The sequence below is a fragment of the Neopelma chrysocephalum genome, unplaced genomic scaffold (assembly GCF_003984885.1).
Source record: "Neopelma chrysocephalum unplaced genomic scaffold, ASM398488v2 Primary Assembly neopelma1_243, whole genome shotgun sequence".
Lineage (NCBI taxonomy): Eukaryota > Metazoa > Chordata > Aves > Passeriformes > Pipridae > Neopelma > Neopelma chrysocephalum.
The window spans coordinates 106,057-120,955 of NW_020897905.1; the positions used below are offsets into that span (position 1 = coordinate 106,057).

Sequence of the window (14,899 nt, forward strand, 5' to 3'; positions counted from 1 at the left end):
GGGGTCCCGGGTGTGGGGTCCTGGGTGGGGTCCTGGGTGTGGGGTCCCTGATGTGGGTCTTGGGTGGGGTCCTGGGTGCCGTGACCTGGTGGGTGCCGGGTGTGGGGTCCCAAGTGTTGGATCCTGGGCATGGAGGCCTGGGTGGGCTCTCAGGTGTGGGATCCCGGGTGTGGGGTCCTGGGTGTGGGGTCCTGGGTGTGTTCCCAAGTGGAGGTCCCATACCCCCCTCCCCCTGACCCCTCTGTGTCCCCCCCACAGCCGGCTCTGATCCAGCGCGGCCGCTTCGGGCGCTTCCTGGGCAGGGTCCGGCGCTTCCGGCCCCGGATCAAGTTCAACGTTGGCATCAGGGGCTCCGTGGGCTTAGGCTGAGCAATAAAGGGCCGGGAGAGGCCGTGTGGGCACCGGGATCCTCCTGCCTCTGTCACGTGGGAAAGGGTGGCACAGGGGGCTGCTCCCCCACACCGTCCCCAGGGAATGTGGGGTCGGGAATGTGGGGTCAGGGATGTGGGAACAGGGATGGGCTCACTCTGGGCACACCCCCAAAAAAGAGAACATTCATATCCCACCCGGCGTCATTTCCACGGTGTCATTGTCCCCTTGGGATCATCATCCCCACGGCATCTTGTCCCCCCCAAAACCAGTGGTGACAGCAAAGGAAGGTGGGGGGACACATGGGGACATGGGGAGACATTGGGGCTGTGACCCCCCCAGGGAGCTGCAAGGGAAGGGTCGTGGGGGGTTCAGATCCCAAGGGGATCCCCACGATGGATCCAGTCTGGGATGGGGACACTGGGGGTGAAGGAATGTGGGGCTCAGGGACCCCTGTGCCCCAAAAGTGGCCAGAGCAGGGTTGTGGCTGCAGCTCCTGGGGGTGTCCCCTCCTCTCCCCCCAACATCCCCGTGGGTCTGTACCCCACAGAGACCCCTGTGGGGACCCTACAGCTGGGACAGGCTCTCAGGGGACCCCCAAGATGTCCCAGGATCAGGGAGGGCAATCCTGGGGGCACAAGTCCTGTGCCAGGATGACGTCCCGGAGCCAGCGGTGCCTGTGGGGCCAGGACAGTGCTGTGCCTGTTTTGGGGGGGCTGATCCCACTCCCCCCAAACTGAGACCCTCTGCCATCAGCATCATTCCCCCCCCCCATGTCCCAAACTCCCTGTGTGGCAGGAAATGGCACAGCAGGGCTGGGAAGCAGCTTGATTTGGGGAGGGGGTGTCGGGGGGGTCCCTGAGGTGGCAGCACTTCCAGGGGGGTCTCTGCCTCGTCACAGCCTGGAAGAGGTGGGAGGGGACCCCAAACCTGCCCCGGTGAGTGCCCCCCACTCGTGACACCCCCCACTCATGACCCTCCAACCCCCAGGGTGTCCCCCAGCCCTCGGAGCCCCTTGTCTGGGCGTGGGGGGAATTTGGGGGTCCTGGGAGCCCTCTGGGGGCCCCACTGGGGTGCAGGGGGAGGGGACAGCACAGGGACCCTCAGGGTGACACCGGGATCGATGCAAGGACGTTTATTGGCAGCAGAGCACCCAGATCAGGGCCCAGGGTGGGGGGACACAGCAGTGCCCCCTCAGGGTTTGGGGACCTGGAGGTTCAGCTTGTCACGGATCCAGATCCGACTGCACTGGAAGATCCTCTGGAAATGATCTTTGATCCTGGTAAAGAACTCCTTGACCTTGGATCTCCGGATCCGGCCGATCTGGGAGGACAAACAGCAGTGTCAGAGTTTGGGGGGATGAGGAGGGGGGTCTGGGGGAGTCGGGACCCCCATCCCGGCCCCTTCTTACCTTGGTGGGAGCCTTCCCACAGGAGAGCTCCACTATGGGCTGCTGCTCCTCCAGGAACACGGAGCCCTGGCACCAGGTCAGCGCCTGCGGGGACACCGAGGGGACACGGGACAGCCTGAGCCCCCTGGGCCCCAGTTCCCCCCCGCTGATCCCAGTTCCCCACGGGATCCCCAGTTCCTCACCCCGAGCCAGCGGCTCCTGCAGCCCGTGGTGGCCGTTCCCGGGCTCCGGCACGTGGTCTCCTCCAGGGTGAAGCTCAGCTCCTGCCGGCTCCGCAGGTCCCAGGGCTGGGAGAGGGGACAGGACCCATCAGGGACCCCCCACCCGCAGTGCCCAGCCCCCACCGGGCCGGATCCAGCCCCAGGAGGGGCCACATCCAGCCTGGAATGGGTCCAGCTCAGCCCCGTGGGAGTCAGACCCCAAACAGGGTGGATTCGCCCCAAGAAAGGTCGGATCCAGCGCTGAGCTGGATCCATCCCCTGAGCCTGGAGCTGTGCCTGGAAGGGGGGAGCAGAGCACCCACCCATCCTGGCCGGGGCTGGGCCTCCCGCAGCCGCAGCACGTAGGGACTGACGGCCCTGGAGTTGAGCAGCTCCACGGCCGCCGCCACCGCGGCCTCGTAGCTCACGGTCCCGGATCCCGGCGAGGACGTTGGGATGGATCCGTCCCACACCACTGTGGATCCATCCGTGGAAGCTCCCACCAGCCCCAGCAGCAGCAGCAGCGGCGCAAGCACCCGGCACAGCCCCATCCTGCTCCTGCTTCCCACCGGGCTGGAAGGGCTTTTATGGGACCTGCCGGGGGCGTTCCCGTGGGATGCGACACTTGGGACTTTCCCAGTGGGATGAGTCTGGCCAGGAGCCCAGTCCAGCCCCCACAGGTCAGTGGGGACGGGTGTGTGGGGTCACCTGTGGGTCAGCGGGGAAGAGGCCACAGGGTTTGGGGCCCCCCTGCCGTGGAGGGGGACAACAAGGAGAGTGTGACAGGTGTCAAGAGATGGATGGAAAACCATCCCAAAATACCCAAAATATCACAAACTATATAAGACTTACATCTGATAAAAATAAAAAGGAAACCAGATGGCGAATTGACAAGAAACCTCCATTTCTCTCCCTGTTCCTGTCACCTGTAGATCTTGTAGAATTTGGGATAGTTTTGGATATTTTGGGATGGTTTTCCATTCATCTCTTGACACCTGAGGGGTTAAAAGAGGGTAAGAAAAAGAAGAGAAATAAATAATAAAAAAAAAAAAGGAAACCAGATGGAGAATTGACAAGAAACCTCCATTCCTCTCCTTGTTTTTGTCAGCCATAGATCTTGTAGGGTTTGGGATATTTTTGGATGGTTTGGGATGGTTTCCCATCCATCTCTTGACACCTGAGGGGTTAAAACAGGACAAGAAAAAGAAAATAAATAAATAATTGTCAATTGAAAGCTGTTGGGATCTGTCCCCTCTTCCAGACCTGCGGAGCTTCACCCTGGAGGAAACCACGCTCTGTCCACAGGGAACTGGGATCAGCGGGGGGGGAACTGGGGCCCGGGGGGCTCAGGCTGTCCCGTGTCCCCTCGGTGTCCCCGCAGGCGCTGACCTGGTGCCAGGGCTCCGTGTTCCTGGAGGAGCAGCAGCCCACGGTGGAGCTCTCCTGCGGGAAGGCTCCCACCAAGGTAAGAAGGGGCTGGGATGGGGGTCCCAACTCCCCCATACCCCCCTCCTCATCCCCCCAAACTCTGACGCCGCTGTTTGTCCTCCCAGATCGGCCGGATCCGGAGATCCAAGGTCAAGGACTCATTTGCCAGGATCAAGGTGTGTTTCCAGGGGTTTTTCCAGTGCAGTCGGATCTGGATCCGTGACAAGCTCAACCTCCAGGTCCCCAAACCCTGAGGGGGCACCGCCGTGTCCCCCCACCCTGTGCCTCCATCTGGGTGACAGGAGGGGGAGCCGGGGGGGGGGTCGGGCTCTGCTCCCAGGGGACAAGGGACAGGAGGAGAGGGAACAGCCTCCAGCTGTGCCAGGGGAGATTTATTTTGGATATTGGGAAAAGTCCTCCTGGAAAAGGCTGTCCAGCCCTGGCACAGGGATGTGGAGTCCCCATCCCTGGAGGGATTTCAAAGCCCTGTGGATGTGGCACTTGGGGACATGGGTCAGGGGTGGCCTTGGCAGTGCTGGGGGAAGGTTGGGCTCTGTCTCAGAGGCATTTTCCACCCTCCACAATTCCCTGGCTGTCCGAGGACACATCCCTGGGGTTTCCCAGCCCAGGGCTGATTTATGGCCTGTCCCCCTGGGCGAACAAGGGGGGTTTGACCAAACACCTCCTTGGGAGCGGCCGCTCTGTCCCAGGCCCAGCAGGAAGCTCCAGGAGGACACCCCGGATCCATGTCCCGGGGATGACCCTCAGTCCAACCCCCCCAAAGCCACGCAGCAGGTTCGGAGCCGGGATCGCTGGAGGCCTTGGAGAACATCCTCGTAAATCACACGGGGACAAACACCCCGGGGGTGGCACTGGGAACTCCCCAGGGAGGGAGGGTGTCGGTCACAGCCCCACAGCACAACCCGGGGTGACCCCGGAAAGATCCAGGTGCCACCAGGTCCAGCCGTCCCTGGAGAAGGGACCCCGGGTAGGATTATCCTGAACCACATCCAGGTTCATCCTCCAGCGACGGGGACTCCTGGGCAGGTTCTTCCAGGGAATGATTGGTCTTGGTGTACCTCCTAAACCGAGGTGAAACCTCTCCCAGTGTCCGTTTTCCCTGATCTTCTCCAGGAGAGGAAACCTCTCCCAGTTTTCCCTGGTCTTCCTCTCCCTGTTTTCCCAATCTTCCCCAATTCCCTCCAAATTCTGTGTGATTCTGTGAAATTCTTCCCAATTCCCTCCAAATCTTTCCCAGCTCCTTCCAAATTGTTGCCCACTCCTTCCAAATTCCCTTAAAATTTGTCAATTCCTTCCAGCTTCCCTCCAAATTCTTCCCCATTCCTTCCAAGTTCCCCCAATATTCTCAAATTCCTTCTGATTTTTTTCAAATTCCAGATAAATTCCTGACAAATTCAATTCCCCTCCAAATTCTTCCTCATTCCTTCCCAATTCCCTTCCAATTATTCAATTCCTCCCAAATTCACTCCAAATTCCTTCCCAATTCCTTCTAAAACTCCTCAATTACTCCCATTTTCCCGACAGGTCCCCCTTAGGGTTTAACAGCAAGACAAACAGCCACAAAAGAGATTTATTTAAATTTGATTTTTCAGCACCTTTGCCAGCCCTGAGCCGGCTCCGAACAGCCACAAAATCCTCGGAGGCGACTTTGGGAATGAAAAAGGGAAAATCTGGTGAGTTTTCAGTGGGAAGTTTCTATTCCGAGGTGAACTCTGACCACCCTCTAAACCCTGAGCTGGGGAAATTCCTGCTCATAAATCCATCCCTGGGTTTATTTGCCCTTCCCGGATTGCGCTGTCCCTCCCCATTCCAGAGGTCTGTCTTGGACTCGTTCCCGGGAACGGAGCCATCGGACACTGATCCCACCCGGGCAGGGGTTTATGGTCCTTCTTATCCAAACAGCTGAAGGGAGGGCACGGCTGGGGCACCATGGAATGGCCTGGCAATGGTTTGGGCTGGAAGGGACCTTAAGGATCATCTTGTTCCATGGGCAGGGACACCTTCCACCAGCCCAGGGTGCTCCAAGCCCCATCCAACCTGGCCTTGGACTCTTCCAGGGATCCAGGGGCAGCCACAGCTTCTCTGGGAAACCTGTGCCAGGGCCTCCCCACCCTCCCAGCCAGGAATTCCTTCCCAATATCCCATCCAGTCCTGCCCTCTGGCAGTGGGAAGCCATTCCTTGTGTTCTGTCCCTCCATCCCTTGTCCCCAGTCCCTCTCCAGCTCTCCTGGAGCCCCTTTAGACCCTGCAAGGGGCTCTCAGCTCTCCCTGGATCCTTCTCCAGGGGAACTCCCCCAGCTCTTCCAGCCTGGCTCCAGAGCAGAGGGGCTCCAGCCCTGGCAGCAGCTCCGGGGTCGCTCCGTATCTCTCCGGCCCCTCCGTATCCCAGTTTCCCGTTCCGGGGGAAGCGGCGGGAGCGGCCCCGCGTTCCCATGGCAACAGCACGGGCCGCGTCCCCATGGCGACCGCGGCGCGCGGGGGGCGCGGCCTCCCCGTAAATACCCGCCCGCGCTCTTCCGGGTTAAGCCGCGCCCCCTGCACGGCGCGTCCTCCCCCGGACCCGGAAGTGGCGCGTTGGCCGCTCTCACTGGGCGCTGCCATGTTGGGGCGGCCGGAAAACATCCGGGCCTGCATCGGGCGCTGTGATTGGCGCAGAGCGGCACGTGATCTGCGGCGCCCGCTCCCATTGGACGGCGGCGCCGCTTCCGCGTCCGGGTCGGGCGGAGGTTCCGGGGGGGTCCTGGGAATGGGGACAGGGATGTGACCCACATGGAACAGGGACAAAGTGGCTCCCCGGCTCCCCCCTCCTGTCAGGGACTTGCAGAGCCAGAAGGTCCCCCCTGAGCCTCCTTTTCCCCAGGCTGAGCTGCCCCAGCTCCCTCAGCCGCTCCTGCTGCTCCAGCCCCTTCCCCAGGTCTGTTCCCTTCCCTGGACACACTTCCTCGTGGCTCTTCCTATGGCTGGACTCAGGGAGCTTCACTTCCTCCTCAGGGTCTGGTGCCACAACAATGTCCCCATGACAGAGTTTTGCTGATTGGAGTTTGTTTCACTAAAGAAGTTTAATGGAAAGATGGGAAATACAGGAGTGATCGGGCACATCCTGGCTGGAAAACACCAACCAGCCACCAGTCAGGAAGGACAGAAGAGGGGGAATGCCCTCCCACTGCCAGAGGACAGGGTCCAATGGGATATTGGGCAGGAATTCTTCCCTATGAGGGTGGGGAGGCCCGGGCACAGGTTGCCCAGAGAAGCTGTGGCTGCCCCTCCCTGGAAGTGTTCAAGGCCAGGTTGGAGCAACCTGGGATAGCAGAAGGTGTCCCAGCCCATGGCAGGGGGTGGGACTGGATGGGCTTTAAGGTCCCTTCCAATCCAAATGTTTCCATGATTCCATGATTCAATCCTCCCCTTGCTCAGTTTTATTTCCTTCTTTGACCCACACTGCTCCTCTCCTCTCCTTTCCTCAAAGTTTCCCATTCAATCCCACTTCCCCATAGGCCCCACATTCCCAGTTTTACACACCCCCCCTGCACTGTTTCTCCTCCCAGATCTCTCCCTGACAGGTTTCCCCAGGGACTCAAATTCCAGTTTTCCCCAGGAATCACAGCTGTATAATCTCCTCCACGCTGTTGATCTCGATGGTGATGGGCCAAATGCTATTCCCTTGGGAGAACCCCTGGAGCTCCAGCCTCTGGCACACAGAGTCCAACATCTGTCCGACCACCCGGCGCACCGCCCGGAACATGCCTTTGAGCGACGCCACCTCGGCTTTCCCGGATGCCGCACATCCCTCAGCATTCCGCTCGGCTCCAGGATCCCGGACCTGCCAGGTCCTCTGACCCTCCAGAGGCCTCACTCTGGCGGCTGACATTTGGGGTGAATCCCCCCCTCCCAAAATCCCCTGCGTGTCCAATGTCCCCTCTCCGGCGTTCCTGTCGCTCCGGAGGGCGCACGGCCCATCCCGATCCTTGGGAATACAATCCCCTCCATGCATCCCCTCCGCCGGAGCGCAGCATCGGGAGCCGGAACTCCAGGGAAACGCTGCCCTCCAGCAGGGCCGGTACCGCGGCAGGATGTCCTTGTCTTTCCGGAGGATCCCGCCCATGTGGGATCGCTGCCTCAGGGCCCGGCCCAGCACGGCTTGGGCAGCCCTGGCCTTGTGGTTCCAGGCGTAGCAGAATCTGGGATGTGCCCAGCGCTTCGGGGAATAGTTGTGTTCCCCCGTGGAGCGGGGCCCCGGAGCACAGCTGGGCGTTCGCAGCGCGCTCTGCAGGCAGTAGCTGTGATCCTTCATGACAGCCTCCCTCAGCTCCTCCACTCCCAGCTTCTGCAGCTCCTGGAGGAGCAGCGACTCTCCCGAGGTGTATCCATGGCTTTGGGTGCTCCTGGGACTCCTCTCCCTGGGGTCCCCCCGCAGCTGCTCCTGAGGATCCGCGTTCTGCTCTTCCCCCATGCAATGAGGCGGGAATGTCCCGCTCTGGGGTAGGTCTTCCATGACTTCCTGTTTAACCTCTACTCCTTCCTTCACAGGCCACGTCTGGGCTTGGCTTTCCACTCTGCCAGCCGCTTCCGACGGGAATTCGCTCCTTCCCTCCACACAGCTCAACTTCTTCAGGAGCCTCTGAGCCTGGAGACACCCTGGAGAGCTCCGGCCTGCCAGAAGAAGGGTGGGAAGGCCTTGGATCCTTCCTGGCCAGAGCAGGGAGAGGGAAATGCCTTCTCCCCAGTCCGGGCTCCACATCCAACCTCTGCTGGACACTGGGAGAGTCCAGTGGTGGGAGAAGATGGGAGTGGCACCGGGATGGGGCCGGAGCTCCTGGGGCTCAGGAGAGGAAGAGGAGGGATCAGAACTCACCTGGACTTGAGGGATCTGGACCCTCCTCCAGCCTGGGACTCCCATTGGATCCGGGCCACCAGCTGGAGAGTGGCTCCTCCTGCCAGTTCCCGGTGTGTTCTGAGGGAAAACAGCGGATTGGCTGGGAATTCCATCTGCTCCACAGCCATGGGGATGGAGCAGGGAGCCCTGTCCCCATCCCAGATGGGAATCCCATCCATTCCATGGCCATGGGAATGGAGGAAGGAGCCCTGTCCTTGTCCCTGCTCAGAGGTGACTGAATGGGGGGAAGTTTCTCCATGGGAAGAGGCAGACAAGCAGATTCACAGCATCTCCAGAACCTCCATCTCCCTCCATGGGGAAGGAATGGGGGAGACCCCCCAAAACGGGCAGCAAGGAGCGGGAATACGGACAGGGATGAGGTGGGAACACAGGGATGTGCCGGTGACGCGGAGCTTGGAAGGAGCTGCCGCTCCAGGTGGGGATGTTCCTGCTCACCTGGGGATGGGCAGATCCAAGGCTCTTCCCCGCGCTCCAGCCGGTACAGGATGTCGGGTTTGGGGCCTGGATAACCTGGGAATGGGACACACAGTGTTGTCCTACTCCCAGACATGGGAATAAACTGGTAACACAGGAAAACCAAGGACTGAGACACCTGGGCTGTGCAGAAACACCTCTGGGATGTGAGAAAACTAAGGAGACGCTGCTAGAGAGTGATTTATTCCCAAGGCTGAAGGCAGAGCCCTGATGGGAGTGTGGGAACCACCTCCCACCTCCACTGATGGGTTTTCCCAGCCAGGGAATGTCTCCTGCTCATCCCAGGGGTGGGATCTCCCTCTGCACTCCCTGACCATCCCCAGGATGACAATTCCAGAGATGCTTAAAACCAGTCCCAAATCCTGCCTTTTCCAGCACTAAACTCCCTGATCAGCCCCTATTAGGGAAAATCCCTCATGGAAAAGGCTGTCCAGCCTGGATGGATCCCCTGGAGGGATTTCAGCACTGTGTGGATGTGACACTTGGAGACACAGATTGGCCTTGGCAGTGCTGGGGGATGGTTGGACTTGGGGTCTCCAAGGCCTTTTCCAACCTCAGTGCCTGTGGGATTCTGGGATTCTGAGCTGTGGAAGCCACTGGGGTGAGACCTGAGGGAATATCCACCAGGATGAGCCCCAGGATTACCCAGGGATGTCAGGAGCTCATAGGTATCCAACACGACGTCCCGGTACAGCTCCCGCTGTCCCGCCTGGAGTGAGTCCCACTCGGCCCGGCTCAGGAACACCATCACATCCTCAAAGGTCACCGGAACCTGCACAGGGAGCAGGGGTCACACCCTGCTCAGGGATCACAGCCACAGGGATCCCACAGGGATCACAGCCACAGGGATCACACCTTCCCACAGGGATCACACCTTCCCACAGGGATCACACCTTCCCGCACAGATCACACCCTCCTTCCTAGATTTTCAGTTTTCCAGGTGCTATTCCCACCCCAGGGGAGCTCCCAGGATATGAGGCCAAGGAAGGGCCCCACAGCAGGGAGAATTATGGATCTAAGAGAAGGACAGGCTGGAATCCAGCACCAAACACTGGAATCCGGCACCTCGGGATGTGTTTTCCCACTCCTGCCGGGGGATCCCAAGGGATTGAGATATTCCAGGATTCCAGGTCACACGAAGCTGGGCGGGATTTTCTGGGCAGCCCCTGGTGACCCCCCATGGCCCATCCCAGGAAATCCCTTGGGATCGATCCCAGAGAAAAGGAGGGAAGGAGAGGTTGGAGAGAGGGAGGGGAGGGATAGGGGGGAATGTTGAGGGGGCTTTCAGGGGGGTGGGATGGGGGGTTTGAGGAGGGATTTGATGGAGGGTATTGGGTGGGTGATGGGGGGGGTTTGGTGGGGGCTTTGGGGGGTTATGGGGGGTGATTTAGGGTGGTGAGGGGGGTTTTTGGGGGGTATGACTGGAGGGCTGTGATGGAGGTTTTTGGGGGGTGATGGAGGTTTTGGGGGGTATGATGGGGATCCCCCCACGCATGGGGGATTTTGGGGAGTCATGGGGGGTATGATGAGAATTTTGGGGGGGCTGTGAGGGTGTTTAGGGTGAGTGATGGGGTGGGGAGCAATGGGGGCTGTGATGGGGCTTTCAGGGGGGGTTTGGGGGTGTGGTGGAGCCCTGGCTATTTGAGGTCGAGTCCCTCCAGCCCCTTCCCGGGGGGGGCTGCGAGACCCCCCAGAGCCGGAGGGACATCGAGGGCCGGGGGGTTGGAAGGGCGTCCCGGGGCTCCCCCCACCAGTGCCCGGCTCCTACCTGCGCCTGCCCCGCCATGGCGGCCGGGGGGGCCCGGGAGGGTCCTGGGCGGTTCCCGGGGGGTCCCGCGGCCTCTCCCGCACGCGCTTCCGGCCCAGGCCCCGCCCACTCCGGAAGCACCGCCATTGCCTACCCGGAAGTGACCCGGAAGTTAAATCACACCGGGGTTAAATCCTTCCTGGAATAGGGACCCCGGGCCTGCCCGGGGAGGACAGCCCTCCCCAGGGGGGAATTTTCTCCATGTCCAACCTGACCCTCCCCTGGCGCAGCTCGAGGCCGTTCCCGTCCTGTCCCTTGTTCCCCGAGAGCACAGCCCGACCCCCCCTCCCGGATCCTACCCCTTGCCACCCGCTCTGGGCTCCAAAGTCCTGGATTCTCCCGGAATCCACAAAATTCTCGGGAGAATTCTCAGGTTTTCCAGCACAAACTGTCCGGATCTGACCCAGCTCTGGGCTCCGGGTTTTTCCACTCTGGATTTCTTCCAAGGATCCTGTGTCTTCAGGTCTTCCTTAATTCCCTTCCCCCTTGATGTTGTGGAAGTGGTTCCCTCCATTTATCCTTTGGAATTTCCTGTGTAATCCCTTTCTCCTGCCTGCACGTCTTTGGCATTAAGAGTCAGAAATCTGGGATAAATCACATCCCATCGTGTCCCAAGGATCCCCAGGAATCAGAGGAGTCGAGATTAGTCCCTGACTGGGCACAGTGAGTCTGGTTGGCCTTAATAAAGATCCCAGAGTCTGGAATTGTGGGGTTTATTGGGGCAACAGGCATCTGGATCTAGAATTCCGTAGATAAAAGCAGGATCCCAATAACCAGGATAATATTGTGTTAATGTGGGATTAATGAGGACCCAACGGAGCAGCTTCCAAGGGCGACATTCCCACTCGGAGCAGGGACAGGACAGTCTCCGAGATCCCTTTGGCTCTTCTTCTGTGCCAGGGAATTTCCTGCCCCCTCATTCCAGCCCAATCCCATCTCCCACCTCAGGTGCTGCCTGTGGCAGATCCAAACCCAGAGCTGAGGGGTGGAATCACATCCTCATTAGCATCATTAGGCTCATTAGCATATATAGATACATTTTAACATTAAAATCACCCATAACTGGGCAAAAGTTACTTTTTTGTGCTGGTGTCCCTCAAAGTTCTGGGTCCAGACTGTTCATCAGAGCCAAGCCAGGATCATCCCATTCCCACAGGAGCCACATCTTCATCCACATGGATAACGGCGGGGAACACAGGGGGGCTTTGGGATTTGGGATTTGGGAGCCCTCCCAGCCCTGTGGTTGTTATCCCACAAAATTGGAGCAGTCTGGGGGGCTCAGGGCTCCTCCAGCACCTGGAGCTGCTCTGGAATCCAGGGTGTTTGGAGTCCTGGAACCCAGACGGGATGAAGGGAATTGTGGCTTCCCCATCCCTGGAAGTGTTCAAGGCCAGGCTGGAGCAACCTGAGATAATGGAAGGTGTCCCTGCCCATGGCAAGCGCTGGGATGGGATGATCCTTAAGGTCCCTTCCAGCCCAAACCATTCCAGGATCGTACAACTCCCTGGGAGGGGCAGAGGAAAAGCAGGACACCAATTTTGGGGAGATATTTCCACCCCTTATCCAGGATGGTTCTTCCTCTCTCCGGCAGCTCAGCTCCCATCGACCCCCTGGTGTCACTGTGGTGACTTCCGGGGCCAAGGTCCGTGTGGGACAGAGCTGGCAGCTCCGGGACAGCCAGGAAGGCCGGAGCAGCCAGAGCAGCCGGAGCGGGGCCATGAGACTGTGGCTGCTCTGTGCCGTGGCCGCTGCCGTGGCCTTTGTGGCCGTGGCTGGATCCGGAGCCAGAGCTGGATCCAGAGGCCAGCACGGGCACTCGAGGATGGTGGCACAGGGGAGAGAGGTTGGTTGTGTGCAGACCGGGGAAAGGCTGGGAATAACGGAACCGGGAGCAGGGAGAGCACCGAGGGAGGGGAACATTCCCAGGCACCACAGGGACCAACCCGTGCCCCCCATCCCGGTTCCCAGGGGACACCGGTCACATGCCCAGGCCCCCAGGCCACATCCCTGGGAGCAGCTTTTCCAGCCTCCCCTTCCCTGTCTTGGGAATGAGGGTGAGCTCAGTACTCCAGCCCCTCGGGATTGCACAATCAGACAGGATCCCATTGGGATGGTGAGGGGAGAGCAGGGGGGACATGGGGAGAGTTCCCTGGGAAGCTCCGTGTCCTGCCCACATTCCCACTGCCTTGGGCTCTGGCAGATCCCAATCCAGCCTTTTTCCCCCAGGGCCGGCGGAGGCCGCACAGACCCTGCTCCGGCTGCTTCTCCGTCCTGAGTGAGGTGAGCCGGGATCGGGAATGGGGGAAGCAGGATGTGGGACAGGGGGGTGGTGGTGACACCCCCACGGTGTCCGGTGGCTCTGGTGGCTCCCATACCCTGTGTCTGTCCCGCAGGAGTCGCAGTCCATGCCCTGGAATTCCCGTGAGGAGGATGTGGCTCAGCCAGGCAGGAGAGTGAGTACAGAGACAGCCCTGGAATGGGGATGGGATGGGATGGGATGGGGATGGGATGGGAGTGGGGATGGGATGGCCTCTCCCTCTCCTGGGGCTCTGTGCTGCACTGCCCTTGCTCCCACAGGGAAGAGCTCGGCGGGAGGACCCGGATCCGGCACATCCCGCGGGACACCCCGGCCGTGTCCTGCTGCCGTGACACGTCACAACAGAGCCCCAGCAGCATCCCTGGGCTGGGCAGGGACCCCCAGGATGCTCCAAACACCCAACAGCACAGTGGGAAACAATGCCAGAGGCTGGGAACAGCCCCACGTCAGGAGAGAGCCAGGGGCTCAGCCTGCCCTGAGCTGAGCCCCACAACCCTCCCACCCCCCAAAATCCCTCTGGGGGCAGCTGCCCCTCCCTTTTCCAAGCTCTCAAATAAAGCCAGAGCACCGGAGGGAGTGGATGTGTTTGGGACACACACGTGGTGGGTGGTTCCTGATGGGCTGACCCCACTCTGGGGGTGCTGCTCCCGCTCCAGCCCCGCTCCCACCCATCCCAGCCCTCCCCATACTCCTCACATCGCCAGGGATCCCCTCCTTGGCACGACTGGGGGTTACTGGTCTGTGCTGGGCTCCAGTGGCTGGATACAGGGGCCTGGCCGTATCCCATGGGAGCACTGGGTCCCTTCTCCATGGGGTGGGCGTGATTCCGGTGGGCCGGATCCCACCATGCCCAAGGCCCCTCTGGAGGGACAGCAACCCGCAGGATGGGCAGAACTGGCAGCCCCCCACCCCCGGCTGCCGTGGGAGCTGCGCCTGAAGCTGCTGTGGAGGTGTTCCCCCATCCCGGTGTTCCCCCATCCCGGTGCTCCCCTATCCTGGTGTTTCCCATCCTGGTGTTCACCATCCCAGTGCTCCCCATCCCGATGCTCCCGATCCTGGACCCCTGAGGGGTCCCTCAGGCACGATGGGGGATTCCCTAAAGGATGACAGTTCAAGGAGACAGGGGGTTCCCCCAGGAATGCTGGTCCCAGGGGAGGTGGGGCTGGGGTCCCCCCAGCGATCCCGGCCCCGGGGAGCCCCAGGGGTGCCCGTTCAGGGGGCTGGAGAGGTAAGGTGGGGGTCCGGGGGAGACCACTGGGGTCCGGCCGTGGTGGCCCCGCCCCTTGTTGTGGCCCCGCCCCCGCTCACGGCCCCGCCCCTTTGCCGTGGCCCCGCCCCCGCCTCTTGGCGGTCGCTCCTCCCGGCCGGCAGGGGGCGCCCGCTCCCGCGCGGAGGCGCTCTGGGCGGGAAGGGGCGCCCCCTGTGGGCCCGGCGGGCGGCGCGGGCGCGGGGCCGGGGCGGCGGAGCGGCCGCGGCCATGTCCCGGCGGGGGGCGGGCAAGCAGGTCCGGGGGACCGCGGGGACACCGGGCACGGGGCACGGGGGGAGAGCGCACAGAGCGGCTGGGTCAGGGCGGCGCGGGGGTCCCACGGGGGAGCGGGGCGTGGGGGTCTGGGGGGGGTCCCTCGGGGCTCTGGGGCTGGGAGAGGTGGGAAGGTTGGGGGGGGGGATCCCCGAGGGGGGGGACAGTTCAGGGGGTTCCCCCAGGGCTGCTGGTTCAGGGGCATGGGAGGGTCCCGCTGGGGAGCTGAGGGACCCCTCGGGGGGGGGTGGTCATGGGGGTCCTTAAGGGGTGACAGTTGATGGGGAGGGGGGGGTCCCCCTGGGGAGAGGGGGGTCCCCCAGGGCCGCCAGTGCGAGGGTCTGGGGAGCTCCTTTGGATCCTGGGGAAGGCGGGGATGGAGGTGGTCCCTTGGGGGTGCTGGTTCGGGGTCTGGGGGTCTCCCCTTTGGGTCCGGGGGAAGGTGGGGATGGGGGT

General features: G+C 61.5%; 4 protein-coding genes across 5 annotated transcripts in view; 2 read left to right on the top strand and 2 right to left on the bottom strand.

The window, feature by feature from the left end:
• The window catches only part of CAMP (cathelicidin antimicrobial peptide), a 2,327-nt gene extending 1,952 nt beyond the window's left edge, over window positions 1-375 (top strand). The window contains exon 4 of the mRNA XM_027703612.1: window positions 259-375. Within this exon, the coding sequence (XP_027559413.1) occupies window positions 259-369 (111 nt within the window). The 3' untranslated portion in view covers window positions 370-375. The remainder of the gene's footprint in view (window positions 1-258) is intronic.
• A 1,444-nt stretch (window positions 376-1,819) lies between these two features.
• LOC113977482 (cathelicidin-B1-like) lies at window positions 1,820-2,531 on the bottom strand (the record flags this gene model as incomplete). The annotated part of the gene is made up of 3 exons (XM_027703615.1): window positions 2,304-2,531; window positions 1,963-2,067; window positions 1,820-1,864 (listed from the first exon to the last, which is right to left on the bottom strand). Coding segments are annotated over exons 1-3 (378 nt in total), but the record flags the coding sequence as incomplete, so codon positions are not given.
• Window positions 2,532-6,829: 4,298 nt separating this feature from the next.
• On the bottom strand, window positions 6,830-10,706 carry LOC113977473. The gene is made up of 5 exons (XM_027703606.1): window positions 10,566-10,706; window positions 9,443-9,569; window positions 8,759-8,833; window positions 8,282-8,380; window positions 6,830-8,079 (listed from the first exon to the last, which is right to left on the bottom strand). Exons 1-5 carry the CDS (start codon window positions 10,689-10,691, stop codon window positions 7,028-7,030), a joined length of 1,479 nt encoding a protein of 492 aa, XP_027559407.1. The 5' UTR covers window positions 10,692-10,706; the 3' UTR covers window positions 6,830-7,027.
• A 3,678-nt stretch (window positions 10,707-14,384) lies between these two features.
• LOC113977468 (zinc finger protein 777-like) overlaps window positions 14,385-14,899 on the top strand; it is a 7,472-nt gene continuing 6,957 nt past the window's right edge. For both annotated transcript variants that reach the window (XM_027703598.1, XM_027703599.1), the window contains exon 1: window positions 14,385-14,425. In XM_027703598.1, the coding sequence (XP_027559399.1) occupies window positions 14,399-14,425 (27 nt within the window). In that variant the 5' untranslated portion in view covers window positions 14,385-14,398. The remainder of the gene's footprint in view (window positions 14,426-14,899) is intronic.

Bases quoted from the DNA above. Each gene is read 5' to 3' on its own strand.
- LOC113977473 (XM_027703606.1), bottom strand. From the start codon at position 10,691: ATGGCGGTGCTTCCGGAGTGGGCGGGGCCTGGGCCGGAAGCGCGTGCG. The intron at 8,834-9,442 runs GTAATCCTGGGG...TCCCATTCCCAG, and splicing joins TGAGCTCCTGACATCCCTGG to GTTATCCAGGCCCCAAACCC. The intron at 8,381-8,758 runs GTGAGCAGGAAC...GTTTTCCCTCAG, and splicing joins TTGGATCTGCCCATCCCCAG to AACACACCGGGAACTGGCAG.